Source organism: Trachypithecus francoisi, unplaced genomic scaffold, assembly GCF_009764315.1.
Source record: "Trachypithecus francoisi isolate TF-2019V2 unplaced genomic scaffold, Tfra_2.0 Lachesis_group0, whole genome shotgun sequence".
Classification (NCBI taxonomy): Eukaryota; Metazoa; Chordata; class Mammalia; order Primates; family Cercopithecidae; genus Trachypithecus; species Trachypithecus francoisi.
Window position 1 is genome coordinate 168388153 of NW_022681453.1, and position 25975 is coordinate 168414127.

At 41.5% G+C, this 25975-nt stretch overlaps 1 protein-coding gene and 1 pseudogene across 1 annotated transcript in view; one reads left to right on the plus strand and one right to left on the minus strand.

The window, feature by feature from the left end:
- Positions 1 to 1042: 1042 nt before the first annotated feature.
- Positions 1043 to 8309, minus strand: LOC117084231 (annotated as a pseudogene).
- A 103-nt stretch (positions 8310 to 8412) lies between these two features.
- Positions 8413 to 25975, plus strand: part of RAB5A (RAB5A, member RAS oncogene family) — a 37196-nt gene continuing 19633 nt past the window's right edge. Inside the window, exons 1-2 of the mRNA XM_033212775.1 lie at positions 8413 to 8847; positions 12431 to 12686. Coding sequence (XP_033068666.1) covers positions 12524 to 12686 — 163 coding nt within the window. The 5' untranslated portion in view covers positions 8413 to 8847; positions 12431 to 12523. The remainder of the gene's footprint in view (positions 8848 to 12430; positions 12687 to 25975) is intronic.

Consider the following 25975-nt stretch of genomic DNA (forward strand, 5'->3'; position numbering starts at 1 on the left):
CACAGTCACAGACTTGGTTTAGATCTCATTACATCTTAACTGGAATCTTGCAATCACCCTTACACTGGCCTTCATGTTAGCTCACTGCAGTCTCTCCTCACCCCAAGGATCGCCAGAGAGAACCTTCAGAAACATAAATTGGACCTCTGTGATCCGGTCCCTGCCAACCTCTTCAGCTTCATCCCTGACGCTTGCCACCTTACTGCAGCCTGTACTACAGCTCAACCCAGGACTTGCAGATCCACTCACACACTGGGCTATGTTATGACTTTCTGGTTTCGTTTTGTTTTGTTTTTGAGACGGAGTCTCACTCTGTCACCCAGGCTGGAGTGCAGTGGTGCAATCTTGGCTCACAGCAAACTCCGTCTCCGGGGCTCAAGCGATTCTCCTGCCTCAGCCTCCCAAGCAGCTGAGATTACAGGCACCTGCCAACACGCCTAGCTAATTTTTGTACTTTCAGTAGAGATGGGGGTTTCACCATGTTGGCCAGGCTGGTCTCGAACTCCTGACCTCAGGTGATCCACCTGCCTTGGCCTGCCAAAGTGCTAGGATTACAGGTATGAGTCACCACACCCAGCCTACTTTATGACTTTCTACTTTTGCTCCTATTGTCCCCTTTGCTTGGAATGCTTTATTCCAACACATCCTCTGCCCTCCTTGCCTGGTAAATGCTCTTCAAGACTCAACCCAGGGATTACTTCTTCCTAGTAGCATGTCTTCCCAGTAGCACGTCCTGGGTTGGGTCTCCTTTTTTTTTTTTTTGAGACGGAGCCTCACTCTGTCACCAAGGCTGAAGTGAAGTGGCACGATCTCGGCTCACTGCAACCTCCACCTCCTGGGTTCATGCCATTCTCCTGCCTCAGCCTCCTGAGTAGCTGGGACTACAGGCACCTGCCACCATGCCCGGCTAACTTTTTGTGTTTTTAGTAGAGACGGGGTTTCACCGTGTTAGCCAGGATGGTCTCGATCTCCTGACCTTGTGATACGCCAGCCTTGGCCTCCCAGAGTGCTGGGATTACAGGCATGAACCACCAGCCCCAGCCATGGGTCTCCTTCTTTCACGCTCCCATAGCACCTCAAACTTATTTGTAACATAGTATTTATCCTACTATGATCTATGTGGGTTTCCATGTCTGCATACTAAACTAGATGCTTCTTGAAGAGCAAGCCTTCTAAAGGCATGCACAGGGTCTGATCTAAAAGAGGCTTTGATAAGCCACTGTAGAACTGACCAGTAGATATTGAACTGGCATGGATGACACTCTGGCACTCTCCAACAACTTTGTGTTATAGATTTGATTGTATCTCCTCTACAGGAGTTTAAGGCCCACTGCCCCTATTGACTCAGCCATCTTTCTATGTCTCTCAAACACCATCTTCCTCACAAATTCAACTCAATTTCCTGCCCCAGTTTGGAATGATCTCTCCAATTCCTTTAAAGGCTTACTTTCTGTGTACCTTTTTTTTTTTTTTTTTTAATGAGATTACATGCTTTTTCGGGCAAATTTTGACTGGGAAAAATTAAACTACATTGACTGATAAAAAAAAAAAACTGCCACAGAATTTGCTACATACTTGGGTCCTTCAATGTTTTAAGTGTGTGGAACGATGCTGCATCTATACTTGGGTTATCTTATTCAGTGGTGGGCCCTGAGAAAGCACCACCAGAGGGAGAAGATCCACCAACAGTGAATCCCCTAGGCATTCTTCCTGCACTCTGCTACAGCTTGGTAATGATGGGATTGCAGACTTTCTCCAGCTCTTTCTGCTGATGTTCAAATTCTTCCTTCTCAACGGCCTGATTCTTATCTATCCAATTAATAATTTCATTACGCCTGACAAGAATCTTCTGTTTGTCTTCATCATGAATCTTGCCTTGAAGTTTCTCATCTTCAACAGTTGCTTCCATGTTGAATTCACAGGATTCAAGGGAATTCTTGGATGACACCTGTCTCTGCTTCTCATCTTCAGCTTTGTACTGCTCAGCCTCCTGGACCATACGCTTAATGTCTTTCTTGCTAAAATGGCCCTTGTCATTAGTGACAGTACTCTTGTTCTCTTTTCCTGTACTCTTGTGCACAGCAGAGACATTGAAGATGCCATTGGCACCAATTTCAAATGTGACTTCAATGTGAGGAACACCTTGGAGTGCAAAAGGTATGCCTATGAGTTGAAACTTGCCAAGCAGGTTGGTATCCTTGGTCATGACATGCTCACCTTCATAAACCTGAATAAGCACATCAAGATGCTTGTCAGGGTAGGTAGTAAAGGTCTGTCTGCGTGGAAGGAATGGTAGTATTATGCTTAATGAGAACAGTCATGACTACACCAGCAGTTTCAAAACCATGGAAAGGAAAAATGCCATACAAGAGCAACAAATCTTGAGCATTTTCAGATTTGTTGCCAGACAGAATGGCTGCTTGAACAGCTGCACCATAAGCAACAGCTTCTTTAGGGCTCATGCTCTTTATTCAGTTATTTTCCATTGAAAAAGTCTTAGAGAAGCTTCTGAATCTTGAGGATACAAGTAGAACCATCATCCAGGAAAATATCATCAATCTGTGACTTGTCTAGTTTGGCATCTTGAAGGGCTTTCTCTACGGGGTCCAGGTGTCACAGAAAAGGTCAGCATTCAGTTCTTCAAATCGGGCATGTGTAAGAGGTATAGAAGTTGATTCCTTCATAGAGAAAATGGATCTCAATACTAGCCTGGTTGCTCAAGACAGAGTGTACTTAGCATGTTCACAAGCAGTATGGAGATGTCAGACAGCTCTCTTATTCTCACTGATATCCTTTGTATGCTTGTGCTTGAACTCGGCAATAAAACGGTGGACCACTTGGTTGTCAAAGTCTTTTCCACGTAAGTTGGTGTCTCCTGCTGTAGATTTCACCTCAAAGATTCCATCCTCAACGGTGAGGATTGACACATTAAAAGTGCCACTTCCAGGCCAAGTGCAGTGGCTCACGCCTGTAATCCTAGTACTTTGGGAGGCTGAGGCAGGCAGATCACCTGAGGTCAAGAGTTCGAGACCAGCCTGGCCAACATGGCAAAACCCTGTATTAAAAATACAAAACTTAGCTGAGGATGGTGGCGCATGCCTGTAATCCCAGCTACTTGGGAGGCTGAGGCACAAGAATGGCTTGAACCCTGGAGGCAGAGGTTGCAGTGAGCCAAGATTGCACCACTGCACTCCAGCCTGGGCAACAGAGTGAGATTCTGTCTCACAAAAAAAAAAAAAAGCCAGGAATGGTGGCTCACGCCTGTAATCCCAGCACTTTGGGAGGCTGAGGGGGACAGATCACCTGAAGTCAGGAGTTCAAGACCAGCCTGGCCAACACGGTGAAACCACAAAAAAACTTAGCCAGGTGTGTTGGTGGGCGCCTGTAATCCCAACTACTCAGGAGGCTGGGGCAAGAGAATCACTTGAACCCTGGAGGCAGAGATTACAGTGAGCCAAGATCGCACCACTCCAGCCTGGGTAACAGAGTGAGAATCCATCTCAAAAAAATAAATAAATAAAAATTCAAAAGTACCACTTCCAAGGTCAAAGATCGGCACGTTTCTTTGAGCTCCAACCTTTTGTCTAAGGCATAAGCAACAGAAGCAGCAGTTTGCTCACTGATAATTCTCAGTACATTGAGATAAGTAACAGTTCCCGCATCTTTGGTAGCCTGATGCTGAGAATCATTAAACTAAGCTGATATTGTGACCACAGCGTTGGTAACACTCTTCCCAAGGTAGGCTTCTGCCATTTCCTTCATCTTTGTCAGAACAACAGAGCAGCTGTCCTCAACCTTTTTGGCACCAGGGACCAGCTTCATGGAAGACAATTTTTCCACAGACCAAGTAGCAGGGGGTAGGATGGGGGGACAATAGTTTTAGGATGATTCAAGCACATTACATTTATTGTGCACTTTATATTATTATTACATTGTAATATATAATGAAATAATTATATAATTCATCATAATGTACCATCAGTAGGAGCCCTGAACTTGTTTTCTCACAACTAGACTGTCCCATCTGGAGGTGATGGAAGACAGTGACAGATCATCAGGCATTAGATTCTCATAAGAAGCGCTAGATCCCTTGCATGTGCAATTCACAATAGGGTTGACACTCATGAGAATCTAATGCTGCCACTGACCTGACAGGAGCTCAGGTGATAATGTGAATGATGGGGAGCTGCTGTAAATACAGATGAAGATTCACTGACTTGCTGCCACTCACCTCCTGCTGCGCAGCCAGTTCCTAACAGGCCACAGCCCGGTACCAGTCCGTGGCCTGGGGATTGAGGACCCGTGCCCTCGAGGACACCTTTCTGGACAGAAGTTTTTTTTATCTCTCCCTTGTATTCTACTTGGACCTTGGGCCTGCCAGCATTATTCACTACCATGAAGGGCCAATGCTTCATATCAGACTGCACAACAGCATAAGCAAGTCTGTGTCCAATCAGCAATCAGATTTGGCATCAAAAAGTGCGTTCATGGGGTTCATTGCAACTTGATTCTTTGTGGCATCACTGAGCAATTGTTCGGTATCAGTAAAGGTGACATAGCTTGGAGTGATTGGATTTCCCTGATCATTGGCAATTACTTCTATTTTTCCATGCTGGAAAACCACCACACAAGAGTAGATGGTGCCAAGATGAATACCTACTGCAGGTCCCTTAAACATGGTTGTTTGCATGTAGGCTGGATTGGATTGTGAAGAAAGACACAGGAACCCCAAAAGTGGCCACTGCATTCAATAAATCCCCATAAATTCTTCAAATGACTTTGCAGTATGTAAATCAAGGTAAGGCCTCATTCAATTCATTCAGTCATTCTACACATAGGTATTGAGTCCCTCCCCATTTTGTGTCAGTGTTGGGAATACAGTTAGCCCTCTGTATTCCATAGAAAGTATTTGAGTTAAAAAATGAAAAAAACACAAAATAATACAAATTAAAAAACAATACAACTATTTACATATCATTTACATTGTATTACTTATTGTAAGTAATCTGAAGATGATTTAAAGCATACAGAATAGCCTACATGCAAATACTACACCATTTTACATGTGACTAGAGCATCTGCAAATTTTGGTACTCTCATGGTGGGGGAATAGGGGAGTGTCCAAGAACCAGTCACCAGCAGATGGACTGACTGTATAACCCAACTCCTACTTCATGGAGCTTATAGTCTAGTAAGGATAGATAACCATCAAGTGGAATGATGCAAAATATCGTATCAAATGGTGCTAAGTGTTATGAAGACTGCATAATATCATATCAAATAGTGCTGTTATGAAGACAACAGACCGCTTCGTTATGTAAGAAAGCACTTTAAAATTAGTGGGCTTAGAAGTCCCTTAGGTAGATGACATTTGAGCTGCAGCCTGCATGATGCCCTCCAAAGACACAAACTTTTTAAACATGACTGGCTTAAGTTTTCACAGCCTTTTATTCACTGACTTGCTGCCATGCCAATGTTTGAGTTACTGTTGGTTTGTCTCCAGGAAAAATTTTGAATTGTCTCCAGATAGTTCCAATTAAAAGTAAATGTAAACTTTCATTATCATCTATGCAAAGATTCATTCTTTAGCTACACAAGGGAGGACAGATTTCCTGGAAGAGAAGGAAAAGGGTATGGGGACCTGTGAATGGTTGAGAGGCGCCTGCCACTGGGAATTTGTTATTGAGTATTTAGAGATTTGAGGGCAGTATAAGCACCAAAGACAGTGTTTAAGTCTTTATGATTATTTCTCCATTTTGTACCTTCCGTAACAAATTCTATCAACTGGCAGGACTCCACATTTGACACTAAAATATATACAATTATTAGTCCTCCTCAGTTATCTGGGGCTATGAAAGAGAAAACACAAGCATATTGCAAGTGGCAATACAACAACAGAGCTTTACTGTAGCATTTTAATTTCTCTAAAATTACTACTGGATCTTTAGAAATGCCAGCCACCAGGGCAGCACTCTTCCAGGCAAACACTATGACTAAATTGTAAAATATTGTGAAATGTACTCACGAAAGAGGTGAAGACAAAATCAGTAAACAGGAATGAGTGAGGAAGCAACATACTGGAACGATGAAATAGGGAGTATTTTGTAATTTGTAAATTTCAGCATCGGATGTTTCGTTGTGAGGTCTTCTTAATCTAATGTTCACAATTCTAAATGTAATTAGTTCACCAATACTTTGGGGGTTCCTACTATAGCAGTCAAAGGTCTTTTGTGAAGAACTGAAATGATGAATAACTGATGGTCACAGCTCTTAAAAACCTTATAATTCAATGAAAGGCTAAGGAGTAAAGTCCAGGTGCTCATTAACTATTAAAATAAGGCAGATTTTAAGACAGCCATTATAGAGAGTAAGGCAAAGTATTGTGAAATTACAGAAAAAATAATAATTAAATCTAGTAGAAGTATCTGCAGATGCTGTCCAGAGGAACTGGTGTCCTGGCTGAGATGGAGTCAGCAGTTATTGGCAATAATAGTGTTCCACGTGGAGAAAAAAAAAAGTGATCAGACACCAAGATGGCAACACACAGGCAATATTCAGGGAACGCAGATACGTGTGGTCATGGGACAAATAAAGAGTTTGGGGAGAGGGATTCTATAGAAACAGAACGAAAGAAACGTGGGTTGGGACTAGAGTTAAAGAACTTTAGACTGGTAATAATGAGACAGCATTGAACATTTTTTTAGTAGAGTGGCTAGCGTAAAGAATGGACAGAAAGAGCAGCAGTATGCATTAATTTCAGTTTATATAACACTCCATGGACCAGGTGTTGGGATTAGACCTCAAATTTGGGGATTAGATAATTTGTTGATAGAATGGACAATGGTTTGTGAGAAGAAAGAGTTGAAGATGATTCTGCAGTTCCAAGTCTGGGTGACTGGAAGGATGTTAATGCCATTCTCTAAGCAGAAGCAGGTTTGGAGTGGAATAGGTTTGGTTTTGGGCATGCTGTTGACATGACAAAACTGATGTCACATATCCTATTTCCTGATTCCTCCTGGGATTGTTCCAGAGCTATCACCATGATTAATACTTAATATTGGAACAACTCCTTGAGAATAAAATGCCACAGGTACCATTTACGTATGACACATTACGTTCTTCTGGCAACTGGGTAGTTGATCTGAAAGGCTGGCTGTTCAAAGTTCAAATCATCTTCGTTACACAATGCCGCCCACTGCACGCCCACAGGATACCTTAACCCGGTATGCTTCAAAGACAATATTCTCGCCATCACAACAGAGCTATACATTGTAAACTGCAAACTGAAAAGTTGCCTTTATCCTGAAGGAAAATCAATTTAATATTCTTCTACCAAATTACCAAAACAATGTTTCTGGCGGAGGCTGGGGAGGGGTTGGTGGCAAAAGCCTTTCCAGAGACTGACTATGGTGTGGGATTCACATCTTCAGTAGGTCCCCCAGGAGGGTAACGAACGTCTTGGGTAGTCTTTCACCAGAATTGTGTTCAACAACTCACGTTCTGGAGCCAACCCGCAGATCAGAATCCAGCTTAGACACCACACAGCAGTGATCCCGGACAAGTTACTCAAGCTCTTGTGTCTCAAATTATTTACCTGTAAAACATCTACAACTAGAACTGAAAACTTGGCTGCCAGGCACTGGGCTGGACACAGATTTACAGCGGTGAGGACCACCAAGGGGAACTAAAATTCGAATGTAGGGAACAAACGATTAACAAGTTAGTTTCAGAATGAAAGACTCCTAGCGTAAGAATTCAAGTGGATAATTCCTGTAAAGCATTTAGTACAGTAAAGAGCGAAGGGAAATTCTGAATAAAAGGTAGATGCTATTTTAGGATTTGGCCCTCCCCGCCCCCTACCAAAACCACGTAAACTCTTAATACAAGCGACTTTTGTCAGCGCCTAAAGGCGGCTTTTGGGATAGGAAGGGTCCTCTCTTCCTACTTGGGGTAAATGCGTTTTACCAACCTTTACCAACCCACCCAACCCCAGGGACATTTTTCAGGCGGAGGTTCTCTAGTGCTAGACAAGTTCCCTCTAATAAAGCCCCTTCGACGAGGTGCCAGGATTGGGGTGAGGGAACCTTGCCGCTCCCACAAGGGCTGGGCACAAAAAACAAAAAAATAAGATAGTTTGGTCTTCCCCCAAAGCATAGTAAAAGAATTTCCCCCGAACCCGGCCGCCGGGAGCCCAGAGACCCCCAGCCCAAATAACAATGGCGCTAGAGAGGGCGTGGCCGCGCGTACCTGGGGTGGGGGAAGGGGAGAAAGGCGCCCAGCTCCGGTCAGAGCCACTCGCAGGGTCACGTGACATCTTGCCTCGCCCCGCCCCGCGAACAGACCTGGGCGGGGAGGGATTCGGGAAGGGGCGGGGAAGCGGATGGAGCGGTGGGACTGGCGATGACGGGAAGTGACGAAGGGGCGTAGTTCGCTGCGTGCAGCGACGTGGCGGCGGGGCCGACACCGGACAGCGGAAGTGGCTCCGGCGGTGGGACTTGAGTGTTTGTGTTTTGGTTCGTGAAGGAGCCGGCGGCTGGCCTTAGGGGAGGAGGCAGAGGGAGGAGGAGGAGGAAGAATTCGTCGGAACTCCAGCGCCGGCGGCGGCGGCGGAGGAGGGGAAAGGAAAGAGGAAGGCGGAGCGGCGAGAGGCGGAGACGGAGCCCAACAGGGGCGGCACCACGGCAAGAGCCCCGCACAGTCCAGTGTGAGGGGAGCGACGCGAAGAGCAGACGACGCCGCCGCCGCCACCACCACCACCGCCATAGACACACTCTCATCCTACGGGCCACGCCTGGGCCTTGGTGCCAGGAAGCTTCAGCCCCGCAGCCCGGCTTGCTGCGGTCTCAGGTAACCGAACCGCCTCTCCCCCTGCGCAGGGGGGGCCTGGACCCCAGGTTGTCCGCGATCCCCAGCTTGTCCGCGGCCCTGCGGGTACTAAGACCCGCGCCCCTTCTCCCTCATGCGCAGCGGTGGCCTGGACCACAGAACTATCGAACCCGGCGTCTTGTTCTGCCAGCCCTAGTGACTCATCCTCAAGGGGCTCTGGAGACCGGGATTTGGGGACTGACTGAGGGAGCGACGGGTGTCACCCTTTCCCTTCTCAAGATGGCGCCGTGGAAAGTGTACTGGAGGCCGCGGTTCCGCCTGGTCCCTGTGCTGGCAGTCCTGGGGGTCTCGGTCAAAGCCAGCCAGGTTCGGGGGAGGAGGTTGGAAAGGCCAAGGGACCTGGCGAATGCTGCTTATCCAGGCGATCTGGAGTTGGCTATAAGCTACTCAGGTGCTCTCCAAGCAGGAACCCGGGCCTACTGCAGGTGTGAATGTGGGGAGCTCCGCCTACCTGCAACTTCCAAAGACGAGTAGTGTCGGTGGGTGGGAGACTCGTCAAAATGGGCCGTCTAGAGACTCTTGTCTTACGTATGGAAGGTAGTGAACTACAGCGTTAAGTAAATTCGAGATAACAGGACCGCTGAACTCCTTCACTGGGTAGAGACCATGAAACTTGTTGTGGTGTTATCTTCCCTGGAAGCTGTTTACCTCTGAGACTTTAAAACTTTTAAGTTCTGACTGTCATAGTTCGTATACTTGGTTTTTGTCTTGCATAAGTGGAATCAAAGCGTTCAATCAGTTGCCTTTCACATAATAAGAAAAAAACACTTGCACACCTCTGGGAATACTCAAGACTGCTCATAAACTTTATTCCTAAAGTAAAATGGAAATGATAACTCAGCATTTGTGTAAGCAAAGTACATGGAACAGTGCCTGGCACAAAATAAGTGCCCAGTCAATTTTTTGATCAAAGAACCCTTAGAAGGATTTTTACTATAGAATGAATAACAGTTATTTTCAAAAGACTACAAATCTATATTATGCAAAATTCTTGTTTTGCAAAACAGAAGTGTCAGTAAGCAGTGAATACAAATGAATACACGTAATTTTTAACCTTAGTGTTATGCTAAGTGTGTATTTACTATTAACTCTAGTTATTTCCTGTTTGAGATCCTCAAAGGAAGTAGCCACAGTTAAGTAGCTTTAAACCTTTTTTTTTTTTTTTTTTTTTTTGAGACGGAGTCTCGCTCTGTCGCCCGGGCTGGAGTGCAGTGGCCGGATCTCAGCTCACTGCAAGCTCCGCCTCCCGGGTTTACGCCATTCTCCTGCCTCAGCCTCCCGAGTAGCTGGGACTACAGGCGCCTGCCACCTTGCCCGGCTAGTTTTTTGTATTTTTTAGTAGAGACGGGGTTTCACCATGTTAGCCAGGATGGTCTCGATCTCCTGACCTCGTGATCCGCCCGTCTCGGCCTCCCAAAGTGCTGGGATTACAGGCTTGAGCCACCGCGCCAGGCCAAGTAGCTTTAAACCTTAAAAGCCAAAGTGAAATCAGAATCTTGTTTGATTTTTTTTTTTTAATGGGAGTCTGATGTTTTGCCTGAAATTTTGGAAGTACCGTAGAAATTTGGAGCATATTGTCCTTGATAAGTAATTTCTTGTTTTCGTAGATAAAAAGACAAATGGAAAATGTTTTAATTGATACTGCTTGTGTAATATCTGAAGATGTATTGGTACGTTTTCAGTACATATGTTCTCTAGATATTTTCTTATCAAAGGACCACATTATTGGCAATTTCAATCCCTACTATGTTTATTAGAGATTGTTTACATGTATTGTTTCATTTAATTCTCACAGCAGCTATGCAAGTTAGATATTATGGGAATAGAGACTTGGAAATTAAAGAATTTGCCCAGGCGTAAATTGGTATAGCCAGGATTAGACCCCCAAGTCTGGTATGTTTGTGGGGAGGGGGCATTTTTGTTTATACCTCGTTATTTGGAAGCAACTCAGATATTACCTCAATTAATCTGTAAATATTTCAGAATGTGATAGTAAAGATAAGGACTCTAAAAAGCTGGTGTTTAGTTAAGGCAGGAAGGTAGTTTTATTGCCTTAAGAACTAAGATCTCGTGGACATGTTAGGGAATTCAGTATCAAGAGCATATTATAAACTGATTTTATGGGAAAGGCATATTTCTTTCTTTTGTTTTTAATATAGAGACAGGGTCTCACTGTTGCCCAGGCAGTCCTTCTGCCTCAACCGCAAAGTGTTGGAATTTACCAGTAGAAGCCACTGTGTCCAGTGTGAAAGACATATTTCTTATATGAGGTAGCTAAGTGAAATATAGCAGGGTTTTTAGAGAGGGAATCATCAGATTTAATAGAATATGTTCGGATTTTGATTAAAGATAGAAGGAAACTGTTAAGATTGGTTTGTGAGTGGATTGAAAAAGGTTCTTCAAATATTCACTAATTCCTTAGAGATTAAAAATTAGCATAGAAGTCGCCATTCAGGCTAGATTTTTTAATGTGTTGTTAAAATAAAAAATAATGGCCTGCAGGCTGGATGTGGTGGCTCACACCTGTAATCCCAGCATTTTGCCAGGCTGAGGCAGGAGGATTGCTTGAGCCCAGGAGTTCAAGATCATGCTGGGCAACATAGCAGGACAGTGTCTCTACCAAAAAAGTGGCCTGGCATGGTTCTGAGCGCCTGTAGTCCCAGCTACTCAGGAGGTTGTGGCAGGATTGCTTGAGCCCAGGAGGTCTAGGTTGCAGTGAGCTATGGCCACGCCACTTGCACTCCAGCCTGGGTGAGAGAGCAAAACCCTTTCTCAAAAAAAAAAATTAAAAAAAAAGTCATGCATATATTTCGTCTAAAACTACAAAAAAGTTACAATTAGTGTAAGTAAATAAGTCAGTAATAATCCCACCACATAGAGAACAACTGTTAGCATTTCTGTGTACGGTATACTTGAGCAGATGAAGAAACAATTTTAAGTCTGTCTGCCATTAGGCACACAAACCTGGGATACTGAAAATATTTGTTGTCCAAAATTACCGTTAATTAAATGAAAAATGCATCGTTTAACAGAGGACTTCAAATAATATTAAACTCTAGGGTCTCTTCTAAAAGCTTCCCATTTATTAATAACATAATTTTTCTCAAAACAATGTTAACCCAAGTAGCCTGGCTACAGAACTTGAACTCGAGTCATCCCTCAGTTTGTCTGGGTTTGAAACTCAGCTGTGTGTCACTTCTGTGACAGTACCTATGTGACCTCAATTAAGCTTCTTAACATCTCTGTGCTTGTTTCCTCATTTATAAGGATTGTAATAATATCTCATTTTATAGGATTGTTGAGAAGTTAAGTACTTAAAGTACTACCTGGCACAAAGTTGAAGCTTTGAGGTTAGCCTTTAAAAAAAAGAAAGAAAAAATGATTTTGGGCTCAAATCCTGTACCTTTAAATTTCCTTTAAAAGATAGTGACATTGAAGGTCTAGTAGAGCTTAAGATAATCGTGCTATAGGCAAAATTTAAAGTGATTAATAGTAAATTTGCTTTACTGATTTGTATACTTAATTCATAATTGTTTCTTTACAGGTTTCTTTACCTCCAGAAAGAAGAATATTGACCCCTTGAATTCTGGAAGTTCATTGAAGAATCTGAAATTAAGGACTTATTTCAAATTTGGACATGGCTAATCGAGGTGCAACAAGACCCAACGGGCCAAATACTGGAAATAAAATATGCCAGTTCAAACTAGTACTTCTGGGAGAGTCTGCTGTTGGCAAATCAAGCCTAGTGCTTCGGTTTGTGAAAGGCCAATTTCATGAATTTCAAGAGAGTACCATTGGGGGTGAGATTTTCTTTTTTCCCTGCTTCATTTAATCGAATCATATGTTGACAAAGTATTTTGATGTTCCAATTGTGTGATTATGAATAGCTAAGTCATAGAGTGAAGAAAAGAGCTGTTCAGCTTACCTTAAGCTTTAAAACTTGCCTTTATTTTTGTTAAAATGATGTGTTTTTACATTTGATTGTTTGGTTAATCCCTTGTGGTTATATTGTCGCTAAAATACAGATAAAAACATGAGTAGAATCAGTGTCTCCAGTAATAAGATTTGACCTGATACCTATTTCTGGCTAACAAGTAGAAGCTTCTTCAAATTAATACAGTACATGTTTGTGCTTAATTATGTTGGTTTAAAATGAATAGTAAAAAAAGTAACCTCAAATTCTGATCTATATAACTGAACTATTTGTAAATCATTATACTTATTTGTAAAATTAATTAAATGTAATTAAATACTGCTAGATGTACTTTTTTTTGTTGTTATTTAAGAGATGGGATCTTGCTGTCGCCTAGGCTGGAGTGCAGTGTCCGGATCATAACTCACTGCAGACTGCAGCCTGGAACTCTTGGCTCAAATGATCATCCCGCCTTAGCCTCCCACTAAGTAGTTGGGCCTAGGGGTGCTTGCCACCATGCCAGGCAAGTTTTTTTTTTTTTTTTTTTTTTTTTTATTTGTGAGACGGAGTCTTGCTCTGTCGCCCAGGCTGGAGTGCAGTGGCGCGATCTCGGCTCACTGCAAGCTCCGCCTCCCGGGTTTACGCCATTCTCCTGCCTCAGCCTCCCGAGTAGCTGGGACTACAGGCGCCCGCCACCTCGCCCGGCTAGTTTTTTTTTGTATTTTTTAGTAGAGATGGGGTTGCACCATGTTAGCCAGGATGGTCTCGATCTCCTGACCTCTTGATCCACCCGTCTCAGCCTCCCAAAGTGCTGGGATTAAGAGTAAGAGTCTCGCTGTGTTTCCAGGTTGGTCTTGAACTCCTGGCCTCAAGCCTCCATTCTCAACCTCCCAGGTAGCTGTGATTACAGGTGCTCCCTGCTAAGATGTACATGTAAGAATGCTCCTAAGTTAAGGGAAGAGAAAAAGTGATTAATGGAAAGGGACATGACAGAAAAATGGAACCTGAAGAAAAAGATGAAACAAGAAGGGGAAGAGTAGGCACTGACAAGGTGGTCATGGTGCGACAGAGATGAGGGGAAGGTAAGATGCAGGGTGAAAAGGAGACAGCGAACAGTACAGTATTGTCAAGAGAGGACATAAAGTGGGAAAATTGAATTTTAGCTGGGCATGGTGCTGCGTTCCTGTAGTCCCAGGTATTTGGAGGCTGAGGCAGGATTATTTTAGCCTAGGAGTTCAAGTCTAGCCTGGGCAACACAATGAGAACCCATCTCTAAAAAAAAAAAAAGACTTTAATCAAACCTATAATTATATAGCTGTGGGACAAGAGAGCCTCTTTTGGGCCGCTGTTTAATCTGTGAAATGATGCTTTTCAATTAGATGAAATGTGGGAAGAACGACACAGTTTGAGATTCACGATATTTTGCAAGTGATACGTAATTAAGCAATGCTCTTTTCTGAGGTATTCGTATGTATATTTTAACCCCATCCTGTAAAATTAAAGTCAAACTGTGGAAATAAGACAGGTAGATACCAACTGGCATGTGGCAACTTCTTGGAATCTGTCTTTCAGAAGCAAAACTTTATACTGTGCATTTAGTGAGTGCTCTTCAGCAAATATGCTTGAGAATGTTATTCATAATCTTAGACTGATTCTAGTAAGATAAGTTACAGGACTCTACTACCTCCTGGCCTTTGTATATCTTGTTACAATGTTATATTAGAATGTTTTATGTTTTTTCTAATGGCTGAGCATCAGAAAGCATCATGGAGCTTTTGAGTCAGAAGTCTTGACATTTTAAAAAATGTTAATACACAATATATTGGACATCCTTTGTGATTTTTTTTTTTTCCTTGAAGATACATCCACTTGTGATTTTGTTGTTGTTGTTAATACACTATATCCATTTTAATAATGAAATACTGCTTCTCTAGGTTTCACTTCCTCCAGAAGCAATTTGATCAAAGCTAACTGTTCCGTCTAGTAGGAAAAGGTTAAAGACTGCTAGATCGTGTACACCCACTTACTTTACTGTTAATGGCAGCATTTCCCAAAGTATATATGCATTCTGGGTTAAATACCTGGGCCAAATACGTTTGGGAGTTACTCTATGCTACTCTTTTCTCCTCTCTTTATTATTTTATTAAAATAATAAAAAATCAGAAGTACTGTAGTATAGAACTTAATTCCTGGGGAGCTTTGCAAGAGCTTAAGGTTAGAATTTTTATCTTGTTTTGGGTAATCCACTTCTAAGTTTGTGTTTTCCTCATGATAGCTCAAGAAGGGTGTTTAAAAGAAAAATGTAACCCATATCCTGTGTATCATAAACATATCTCTGATATGTGTGTATCTCTATATAATCTCCTTGTAACACCAGTTAGATTGTCTTGATTTCATTAATGAATTTTTCGTAAAGATTTTCATTTCTATTTGTAGAGCTTCCTATTTAAAAACAAAAATGAATTTGCTTCCAAATTTCTATTAATCCATTTTTGTTTTTGAGATAGGGTCTCTGTCGCCCAGGCTGGAGTGCAGTGGCGCTGCCCTGGCTCACTGTGACCTCCACTTCCCAAGATTGAGCGATGCTCATGCCTCAGCCCCCCAAGTAGCTGGGACTATAGGCGCAAGCCACCACTCCTGGCTAATTTTTGTATTTTTAGTAGAGATGGGGTTTCACCATGTCGGCCAGCTTGGTCTTGAACTCCTGGCCTCAAGTGATCCACCCACCTCGGGCTCTCCAAGTGCTGAGATTACAGGCATGAGCCACTGCCCCTGGCCTAACTTTCTATTAATCTTTATTGGATACTTTTTCACTGTGCTGAGCCCGAGTGAATACTATTCAGGAGGTATGACAGTACCATTATGATTATAGCTGTGGACATTGTTCTTTTATGCTCTGTACTCATAGCTCTTCACCTTTAGGAGCTAGAGTAGATGTAAAACATTTAAGAATTTTAAGGTTTGAGCTATTTCATGATCAACTCAAAAGGTCCATAACTTGCAGGTAATACGTATTTTTGTTTTGGCTGACAGGTAGTAGAAGTTACCTGAAAAATGAAGCCAACCAACTCTTTTGCATTTCAACTGCTGATTTTTTTTTTTTTTTTTTTTTCTTTTTGAGACAGAGTTACACTACGTGGCCCAGGTTGGAATGCAGTGGTATGATCTAGGCTGACTGCAACCTCCACTTCCCAGGTTCAAGTGATTCTCCTGCCTCAGCCTCCTGAGTATCTGGGATTACAGGCCCACACCACCACTCCCAACGAACTTTTGTATTTTTAGTAGAGACAGGGTTTTGCCATCTTGGCCAAGCTGGTCTCAGACTCCTGACCTCATGTGATCCACCTGCCTTGGCCTCCCAAAGTGCTGGAATTATAGGCGTGAACCACCATGCCTGGCCTCAACTGTTTGATTTTCACTTTACTGTTTATATCTCCTAACTTGAGTTATTGTTGTGAAGCACTCACTTAAAATTTTCATCTCTATTTGATTGTGTTCAAAGGTGGATATCATATGTTACATTCTTTGTGGATTCTGGATTCATTAAGAATATCAAGATTTCTTCTGTAATTTGTGTGGTTCTTCCTAAATATAATAACTTGATTTAAAAATTCCTGTTGCGATGGGCATGGTGGCTCGCATCTGTAATCTCAGCACTTTGGGAAGCTGAGGTGGGCAGATCACTTGAGTCTGGGAATTTGAGACCAGTCTGGCCAACATAGCAAAACCTCATCTTTACAAAAATTACGAAAATTGGCCAGGCGTGGTGGCACACACCTGTAGTCCCAGCTCCTCAGAAGGCTGAGGTGGGAGGATTGCTTGAACTCAACAGGCGGAGGTTACAGTGAGCCGAGACTGCACCCCCACACTCCAGCCTAGGTGACAGAGTGAGAACCCTGTTTCAAACAACAAAAAAAGGAATCCCTGTTGCCTCACCATACTTCATGCATCTTACCCCTATAGCACTCTTGATGAAATTGCATGCAGCAGATTTAGCAATTTAGAGAGTTCTAGCTTGTTTATAGGGGTTTAAAGTTTGCATGACATTTATGTTTTTATTGTTTGTCTGAAGTTAGCTGAGAGGTTAACAAGGAGCAGCAGGCTCAGAGAGTTGTCTTCCTTCTTTGCTTGGTACTGCATCTCTAGGCTCAGTAGCTCTTCAGTAAATACTTGTTGAATGAGGGCTGGCCATCTTTCATTTAGCACCTTGAATACCTGAAAAAACTTTAAAGATTCCTAGGGAGTTTCTCTTCTCAAGAAATATTTATTTTTAAGAAGACATTTATGTGATATTTATAAACGATCCTCAGTGGTTAGAATATGCGGTGAAATAACAAGCAGACAGTCCTTTTTTTCTCTTCTGAGAAAAGTGTTTCACACCACAGTTACAATTTTGTTTGCACTAATCAAAAATGTCTTGTAGACCCTAAAGTTTAGGTAATAGAACTGTACATGAAAACATTAACATTCCTCTTGCTGGTTCTGTGATTTTTGAACATTAGCTTAGAACAGTGGTCCTCAAAGAGCATTCCCACTTCCAGAAGCAGCTGCATTAACTAGGAACTTGTTAAAATGCAGAATCTCGTGTTGAATCAAAACATTTGGGTGGGACCAACAATCTAGGTTTTAATAATTTTTCCAGATGATTCTAATGGCAAGCTAAGTTTGAGAACCACTGCTTTATGTGTTCTGAGTAGTTGATTTTACATTGATACTAACATTGATTCTCCCATACACAGAATAATTGTGAGGTTTTTTTGAGGTGTGGTGTTTGTCGGAATTTTAAAAACATTGTTGACCAGGTGCAGTGGCTCATGCCTGTAATCCCAGCACTTTGGGAGGGTGAGGCTGGCAGATCACGAGGTCAGGAGTTTGAGATCAGCCTGGCCAACATGGTGAAACTTCATCTCTACTAAAAATACAAAAATTAGCTGAGCTTGGCGGTGGGTGCCTGTAACCCCAGTTACTCAGGAGATTGAGGCAGGAGAAACATTTGAACCCAGGAGGCGGAGGTTGCAGTGAGCCGAGTTCGCGCCATTGCACTCCAGCCTGGGCGACAGAGCCAGACTCCATCTTAAAAAAAAAAAAAGAAATTTATTGCAGTTATTAACTCTAAGTGAAGTGCTGTTTCTACTTATATATTTAACACCCATCTAAATTGGTTAGCATGGCCAACTAGTTGTTTTTATTCTAAAACAACATCTAACAGGAATAAAAGTTACTGTTAAAATGAAGAAAAACAAGGCTTATTTCAAACTTATTATTAACATACTATTTTACCTAACAATTCATGGCCAAGTAATTCTCAAGAATAAACCATTGTGGTTAAGAAAGAAGACTGTATCCAGATTAAAGTTTTTACCACAATGCCTGGCACGGAGTAAAAGGTTTATTAAATTATAGCTATTACAGTTACCATCACCACTATTACTTTTGGCTGAGTCATTTTATCACTTGATATTTTTGTTGTATTGTCATGACATGGTATTATCTTGAGATAGTAGCTGTTACACCTAGTGCATAGCATTTGATTTAGAAAATTTGAAGATTTCAAAAACTTTGTGTGTTTTCCTTTTTTTTTTTTAAACAGCCTGCTCTGTTGCCCAGGCTGGTGTGCAGTGGTGGCATCAAAGCTCACTGCAGCCTTGATGTGGGCTCAAGAGGTCCTCCCAAGTAGCTGGAACTGACTATAGTCATGCACCCCACACTTGGCTAATTTTTTATTTTTCTGTAGAGACAGGTCTCACTGTTGGTGCCTAAGTTGCTCTCAAACTCCTGGGCTACAGCAGTCCTCCCACCTCAGCCTCCCACGGTGCTGGGATTATAGGTGTAAGCCACTGTGCCCAGCCCAACTATGTTATTTGTGGAAGTTTCTCAGAGGGAGAAATTACAGGGCTAAAGTACTACGTGTATGCGTATGTTAAAGAAAGTTTCTTTCAGTAACTGCTTAATAATGTGTACCTGAAAATTGCTAAATTGTTAAATGTCCTCACCATTAAAAAATAGTAAGTGCCAGGCGCATGGCTCATGCCTGTAATCCCAACACTTTGGTAGGTCAAAGTGGGCAGATCGCTTGAGACCAGCCTGGCCAACATGGCCAAACCCCATCCCTGCAACAAAAACAAAAAAAAGCAAAAAGTAGCTGGGCGTGGTCGTGCACGCCTGTGGCATGAGTATTGCTTGAACTTGGGAGGCAGAGGTTGCGGTGAGCTGAGATAGCGCCACTGCACTCCAGCCTAAGCAACAGAGTGAGACTGCCACGGAGGTTGCAGTGAGCTAAGATAGCGCCACTGCACTCCAGCCTGAGCAACAGAGTGAGACTCTGCCACGGAGGTTGCAGTGAGCCAAGATAGCACCACTGCACTCCAGCCTGAGCAACAGAGTGAGACTCTTGTCTCAGAAAAAAAAAAAAGGTAAGTAGGTGAGGTGATCAGTATTGAATTACCTTGATTTAGTCACCTCACAATGTGTACATATATCAAAACATATTATATATCATAAGTATATATTGTAAATGAATACGGTTTTTATTTTTCAACAATACCTTAATAAAGCTGGGGAAAATAAAGTTACTTCCTAAACAGAAAAGCTAGCTAGAAACTTTAGATCCAAATAACTTATGTTTTTCCAGTAGCAGAAAGCTTTCTACTGTTGCCCTTCACTTGTTAGCCTTCAGAATGGCTTGTTTGTGTCATTATAATCTGTGCTTTTATCTTTTTGCATGTGCACATTGTTAAAAATACTTTTGAGAAAGAATAGAAGACCTAGAGACCAAACCACCAACATGTGGTTTTTGATTCATGAGAAAAAAATGTGTGTTTCAAATATTCATTCTACTTTCTGATACATTGATAGTTAGAATTTGTGGAAGTTAATAATTTGGTTTCAAGTGAAATAATATTATCTTTATGCATGATATTTTCTTCTAAAAAGTACATATTCAGAATTTGAGAGGTTATTACCCAGAGAAGTTGATAGATATTTGATATTTCATATCAGTTTATGTCACAACCTAAAAAAGTCTTTCAGTAGTCTTAATTATTCCCTAACTTGTTAGTTTAAAATATTATCATTATGTGGCTACTTTAACATTCCTGTGAGCTGGGAGTCAGTATGCGTGGTTCTCATCCTCACATGCTTTCATAAGCATTTATGTGAACTCTGTTTATACATTTGTAACACAAGAGTGTTGAACTAGGTCAGGATTCTTGTAGGCCAGGTGTGGTGGCTCACGCCTGTAATCCCAACACTTTGGAAGGCCGAGGCAGGCATATCACCTGAGGTCAGGAGTTCGAAACCAGTCTGACCAACATGGCAAAACACTGTCTCTACTGAAAATACAAAAATTAGTAGGGCGTGGTGTCATATGCCTGTAATCCCAGCTACTGAGGCATAATTGCTTGAACCTGGGAGGCGGAGGTTGCAGTGAGCTGAGATCACACCACTGCATTTCAGCCTGGGTGACAGACTGCTGAGACATGGGAGGCTGAGACATGAGAATTGCTTCAACCTGGGAGGCAGAGGTTGCAGTGAGCAGAAATTGCACCACTGTACTACAACCTGGGTGACAGAGCGAGACTCCATCTCAAAAAAAAAAAAAAAAAAAGGATTCTTGTAGAGCAGATGTTCTTATAAACTGTATACTCTTCTCATTAAACAATACAGTCAATACAATTTAACTTTTGTTTTCTTAAAATGTATTTTAAGATTTGGAATCATTATGAGCATCAGTTTCTGCCTTGCCATGCTTAGTGTGTTGATGCTGTCTGGTGGTTTGGAAATACTCAAGCTGTTTGGTAGAATGATTTTGCCAAATAGCTCTTAGTGAACTGCTCCTACTGATTCACTAATTTGCTGCTTTTATTTGTTATATATGGGAAATACTAGGTTGTCTAAAGCAAATCAAAATGAAACCGGAAATCATCTCTGATGATTCTAAAAGTAGAAATCAGGGACGACTTCTTGGTATAGTTTGGGAGACAAATTGAGTAAACATTGTAATCTGGTGCTATATATTAAAGGTTTTTGAAAGTGATATTATATGCCACTTTTTAAAAATTAAGCCTAAATGTCCAACTGATCTTTCTGTTAATGTACTGATTTATATTATATATAAATATCTCCAAAAGAGGATATACATAGAAAGTAGTCTCAGTTCCGTTCTGAGGAAATCTGTAAATTTGCATAAGCTTTAGTGTATGGACTTTGTGAGATTTATTCCGGCTGCATTTAGTCTATTTTTGCTAGCTCTCTGGTTGTGTTCTGATTTTTTTTTTTTTTTTTTTGAGACAGGGTCTTGCTCTGTTGCCCAGGGTGAAGTGCAGTGACGTGATCTTGGCTCACTGCAGCCTCAGCCTCTTGGGTCAAGCAGTCTTCTCACCTTAGCCTCCCAAGTAGCTGGGACTATAGGTGTGCACCACCGTGCCTGGCTAATGTTGAAGTTTTTGTAGAGGCGAGGTCTTGCTGTGTTGCCCAAGCAGGTCTTAAAACTCCTGACCTCAAGTGATCCTCCTGCCTTGGCCTCCCAAACTGCTGGGATTATAGGCGTGAGCCACCGCGCCAGGCTGCGTTCTGAATATATAAGGTTTCTAGATAATTGATATTTTCAGAGACACACTGAGAGGCACATGAAAGACACTTGGTTTTGAATAATAATTGGTGGAGGCTGTGGGATGGAAAGTGTTTTAAAATTTTGCTTTTAGAATAGAATAGAATAATTCTTACTTGATAGAAACATGGGAAATTTTGGCAAACTGTTTCTCCCTTTTTTAGGTTGTATACCGTAATAACCTGACATTGCATATACGTAATCTTGTTTATGAAGTATGCTGAGTAAATTTATGATAGGATAATATCATTTGGAGTTACATCAAGAGCCTTTTCAGCAAACCTCTTTGTGAAGGAGAGTAAAGATGTGTAAGAGTAAGAAAAGCAACAAGAGTACTTCTAAAGGTTTTTGTTTGTTTCTTTTTGAGACAGGGTCTTGCTCTGTTACCCAGACTGGAGTGCAGTGGCATGATCATGGCTCACTGCGGCCTCAACTTCTGGGCTCCAACCATCGTCCCATCTCAGCCTCCTGAGTAGCTGAGACCACAGACGTGTGTGCTCCTGCCCCCGGCTAATTATTTTTGTATTTTTGGTAGAGATGGCTATTCTCCGTGTTTCCCAGGCTGGTCTCGAACTCCTGAGCTCAAACAATCAACCTGCATTAGCGTCCCAAAGTGCTGGGAATACAGGCGTAAGGCACTTGTGCCAGGCCTCGTTTTTTGTTTTTTCATTCATTGGTTACCTTGATGTATATGTAAACTTTAGTTAACCTAGTTACTAAATTCTTCAAGATGAAAAAGTTAAGTGTTAACTGAAGTCATATGTTGGACTTTGAAAATAAGAATGCACTACAGATCAGAATATCTGAAGTAAGTGTTACTAAACAGCATTCATCCTTCTTTCGAGGAAGGGTAGAAGCAGGATGAAGAACCAGTTAGTTATTCCTGGTTTTTTAAGCCTTAAATGTTTACAGTAGTAGTAGTTGGATATTCTTGGGTCCCAAAGAAGGAGTGGGTAATCTTGATACGTGACTAGTCACTGCATAATTATCAGACACCTTCAGCTTTTCTCAGTCAAAAAACTGTTCTTTATCTTTGCGTTAAACTAGAGCCAGAATGTGTTCCACTTAGTTACTATCATTTTTATTTGAGGTATAACATGAATAGAATTTTCTCCTCTGTTGCATTCATACGTAATTTGTGAATTTTAGAAATGTGTGACTTCTAGGAAATAAAGGATAATTTAAAGATAGGATACTTAAAATAATTACTTGTTATGTGATACATTCCTAGAACTTAAACAGCTTTTTCACAAGTTTCATCTGTACCTTGTCATGGCTATATGGGGAGGTACTAATTTTATAGACAAGGAAACTGAAGCAATAAAGGTTAAGTATATGCTTGAAGTTTTGCAACTAGGTGACAGCTGGGATTAAAGACATCTTTCTGAAATGCCATTCATGTTCTGGAATGTACTGTGTATGTGTGTGTTTCTCCTTGCAAGAACCTATCAGACTGTTAAATAATATGTAGTTTTTGACAGGTAGGGGCTTTCTTGCTATATATCACTTAAGGAAAATAATGTGAAAGTATTTTGAAAACAAAAGAATATAAGATGATAATTTAAATTGTCCGTATTCCTAAATTATCATCACCATTTTCATTTTTATGCCATTATCATGTATCACACGCTATATTTTAACTGACTTTAATCAGATGCATTAATTTGTTCATGTGAGTCAAAATTCAAGAGATTTATAAGGTTTACAGTAAAAAATCTCCCCCTCATCTTCTATCAAGCCCACTCAGTTCTTTTCCCCAAAGATGATGTTACTTTGTTATATATCCTTGCAAAGTTGCTGCTATACTCAAATCTATATATTCGTGTCTCCCTTTTTACAAAATTTGAAATATGTCAGACCTACTGTAATACACTTTTTATTTTTCACTTTAATGCTGTTCTAGTTATCTATTGCTGAGACACAAATGACTCCAAATGTAGAGACTTAAAATTATTTTATCATCTCCATGGTTCTGGTGAGTGGGCTTAGTAGGTGCTTCTCTCTCAGATCTTTCCCCTGCTTCTGCAATTCATTATGGGGCAACAATCATCTCAATACATCTGGCAGTTGGTGCTGGCTGTTGGTTGGGACCTCAGATGGAGCTGTTAGTTAGAACACACCTACATGTAGTAGCCTCTTAGACATTGCTCCAGAAGTCACATAGATAGATAGCATCAGTTCTATTCTAGCCACAGGCCTGTACAGATTCAAGGGAAGAGTGTCAACATCACATTGTAAGAAGAAAGTGGTGTGGAATGTCTTGTTGCAGCTACCTTAGAAAATACAATCTACTGGCCGGGTGGGGTGGCTCACACCTGTAATCCCAGCACTTTGGGAGGCTGAGGTGGGCGGATCACAAGGACAGGAGTTCGAGACCAGCATGGCTAACATAGTGAAACCTCTTCTCTACTAAAAATACAAAAGTTAGCCGGTTGTAGTGATGCATCCCTGTAGTCCCAGTTACTCGGGAGGCTGAGGCAGGAGAATGGCTTGAACCTGGAAGGCGGAGGTTGTGGTGAGCCAAGGTTGCACCACTGCACTCCAGCCTGGGCAACAGAGCAAGAATCCATCTCAAAAAAAAAATACTATCTACCATAAGACCTATCTGTATCAAAAGAACATCCGCATTTTTCTTGGCTGTAACGGTATTCCCTTGCATGTGTCATACTAGTAATAACAGTTCTCTAGTTTTAGATATGCACATTGTTATATCTTTGGCTGTAATAGTACTGTGCTAAATAACAGTGAGCAGTAATTTCTCACATATTCTGAGAATATCTGCAGTATGTATTTTTAGAGCCCATTGTGTTTGCTTTCTCTGTTTTTGTTTTTGTTTTTTTTTTTTTTTTGAATCGGGGTATCACTTGCCCAGGCTGGTGTGCAGTGATCATAGCTCACTGCAGCCTTGAACTCCTGGGCTCAAATGATATTCCCACTTCAGCCTCCCAAGTAGGTGGCACTACAGGTATGCACGAACACACTTGGCTGATTTTTAAATTTTTGTAGAAAAGGGTTCTCGTTATGTTGCCCAGGGTAGTCTCAAACTCCTGGCCTCAAGCCATCCTCCTACCTTCACCTCCCGAAGTGTTGGGATTAAAGGCACGAGCCACCGTGCCCAGGCTGTGTTTCGTTTTTCTATGAACTATTCATAACCTCGTGTTATTTCTGTATAGATTTCTTTGTAATAGTCACACTACTGCGTTCCATTTGATTTATTAATGGTAATATTTCTCAGTACATCTATATTGTCACATTTTAGTAGCTGGCAATCTCCTCTTTTTATTTTTTAACTGTTCCGTTGTTGGGCATTTAATGTTTGCTTTTTTGTTTGCTGTTTTAGGTAATCACCCAATGGGGATATCTTAGAATTTTACCCACCTCCCCGACTTACTTTTGTAAGATCAATTTCTAGAGGTGATTACTGAACCCAAAGGAATTTTATCCTGATAAAATTGTTTCCTAGGATCAAAAGAATTCTAGTCTTCATCACTTCTTTAACCCTTAGAGATACATCCAATTTCTTTGAGAGTTGGCCTAGATAATTATATCCTAGGATTACAGATGTCCTCTGTTAATAGGAGTTTCAAGTTTTCCCTCTCTGTTCTCTCTCCTTTAGTCTTATTTTCTATTATGTTGTAAATTCTCATATATCAGAACTTTTGTTTTTGTTTTGAGAGACAAGGTCTTCCTCTGTCACCCAGGCTGAAGTGCAGTGGCATGATTATGGCTCACTGCAGCCTCCACCCCCTGAGCTGAAATGATCCTCCCACCTCAGCCTCCCAAGTAGATGGTACTACATGTGCATGTGCCAGCATGCCTGGCGAATTTATTTTTAAGATGGAGTCTTGCTATGTTTCCCAGGCTGGTCTTGAACTCCTGGCCTCAAGAGATCTTCCTGAGACAGGAATCCCAAAGTGATGGGATTATAGGTGTGAGCCACTGTGCTCAGCCAAATATTAGAACTTTTAAATTCATTTAATATATAAGCTTACTGCCAAGCATGAAAGAATTACTTTGAAAGCCAGTAATGTTTTAAAGGTCTGGAAGATTCTCTTGAGGGCTAGGAAGGATTATGTGCTAGGTTCTTGGACCAGGAGAAAAGGGAAGGAATCCTGGTATGCAAAATAGCTTGGGCACTATCCTTGCACATTTGACAAGTTTAGTGAAATACTTTTGTTGAGTAAAGTATCTGGGGTCTATAGATAACATGTCTTTTGTAGGTATTTATATATCTACCTACCTACCTATAGATATCTACATGTCTATATCTCCCTTAAAGCTAAGCTAATTTCCTTAACCTTTTCTCTGTTGATACTTGTTTGGTAGCCTTTATCTGATTCTAGTTAATAACTCATAACAACCTGTACCCTATAATTTTTTTAAAAATACCTTTTGTCTTTGTAATGTGTTCTTTCATTCTTCTTCCCAATTCAGCAGTTTTGGTATGTTCCTGTTACGTAAATCTAATCTGATGAGCAGAGATGTTCTTAGGATTATGCCACTTGGTGAGGTAATCACAGGGTCTTAGCCCTGAAGGCGCTCACACTGACTTTATCAGTTTATTCTAG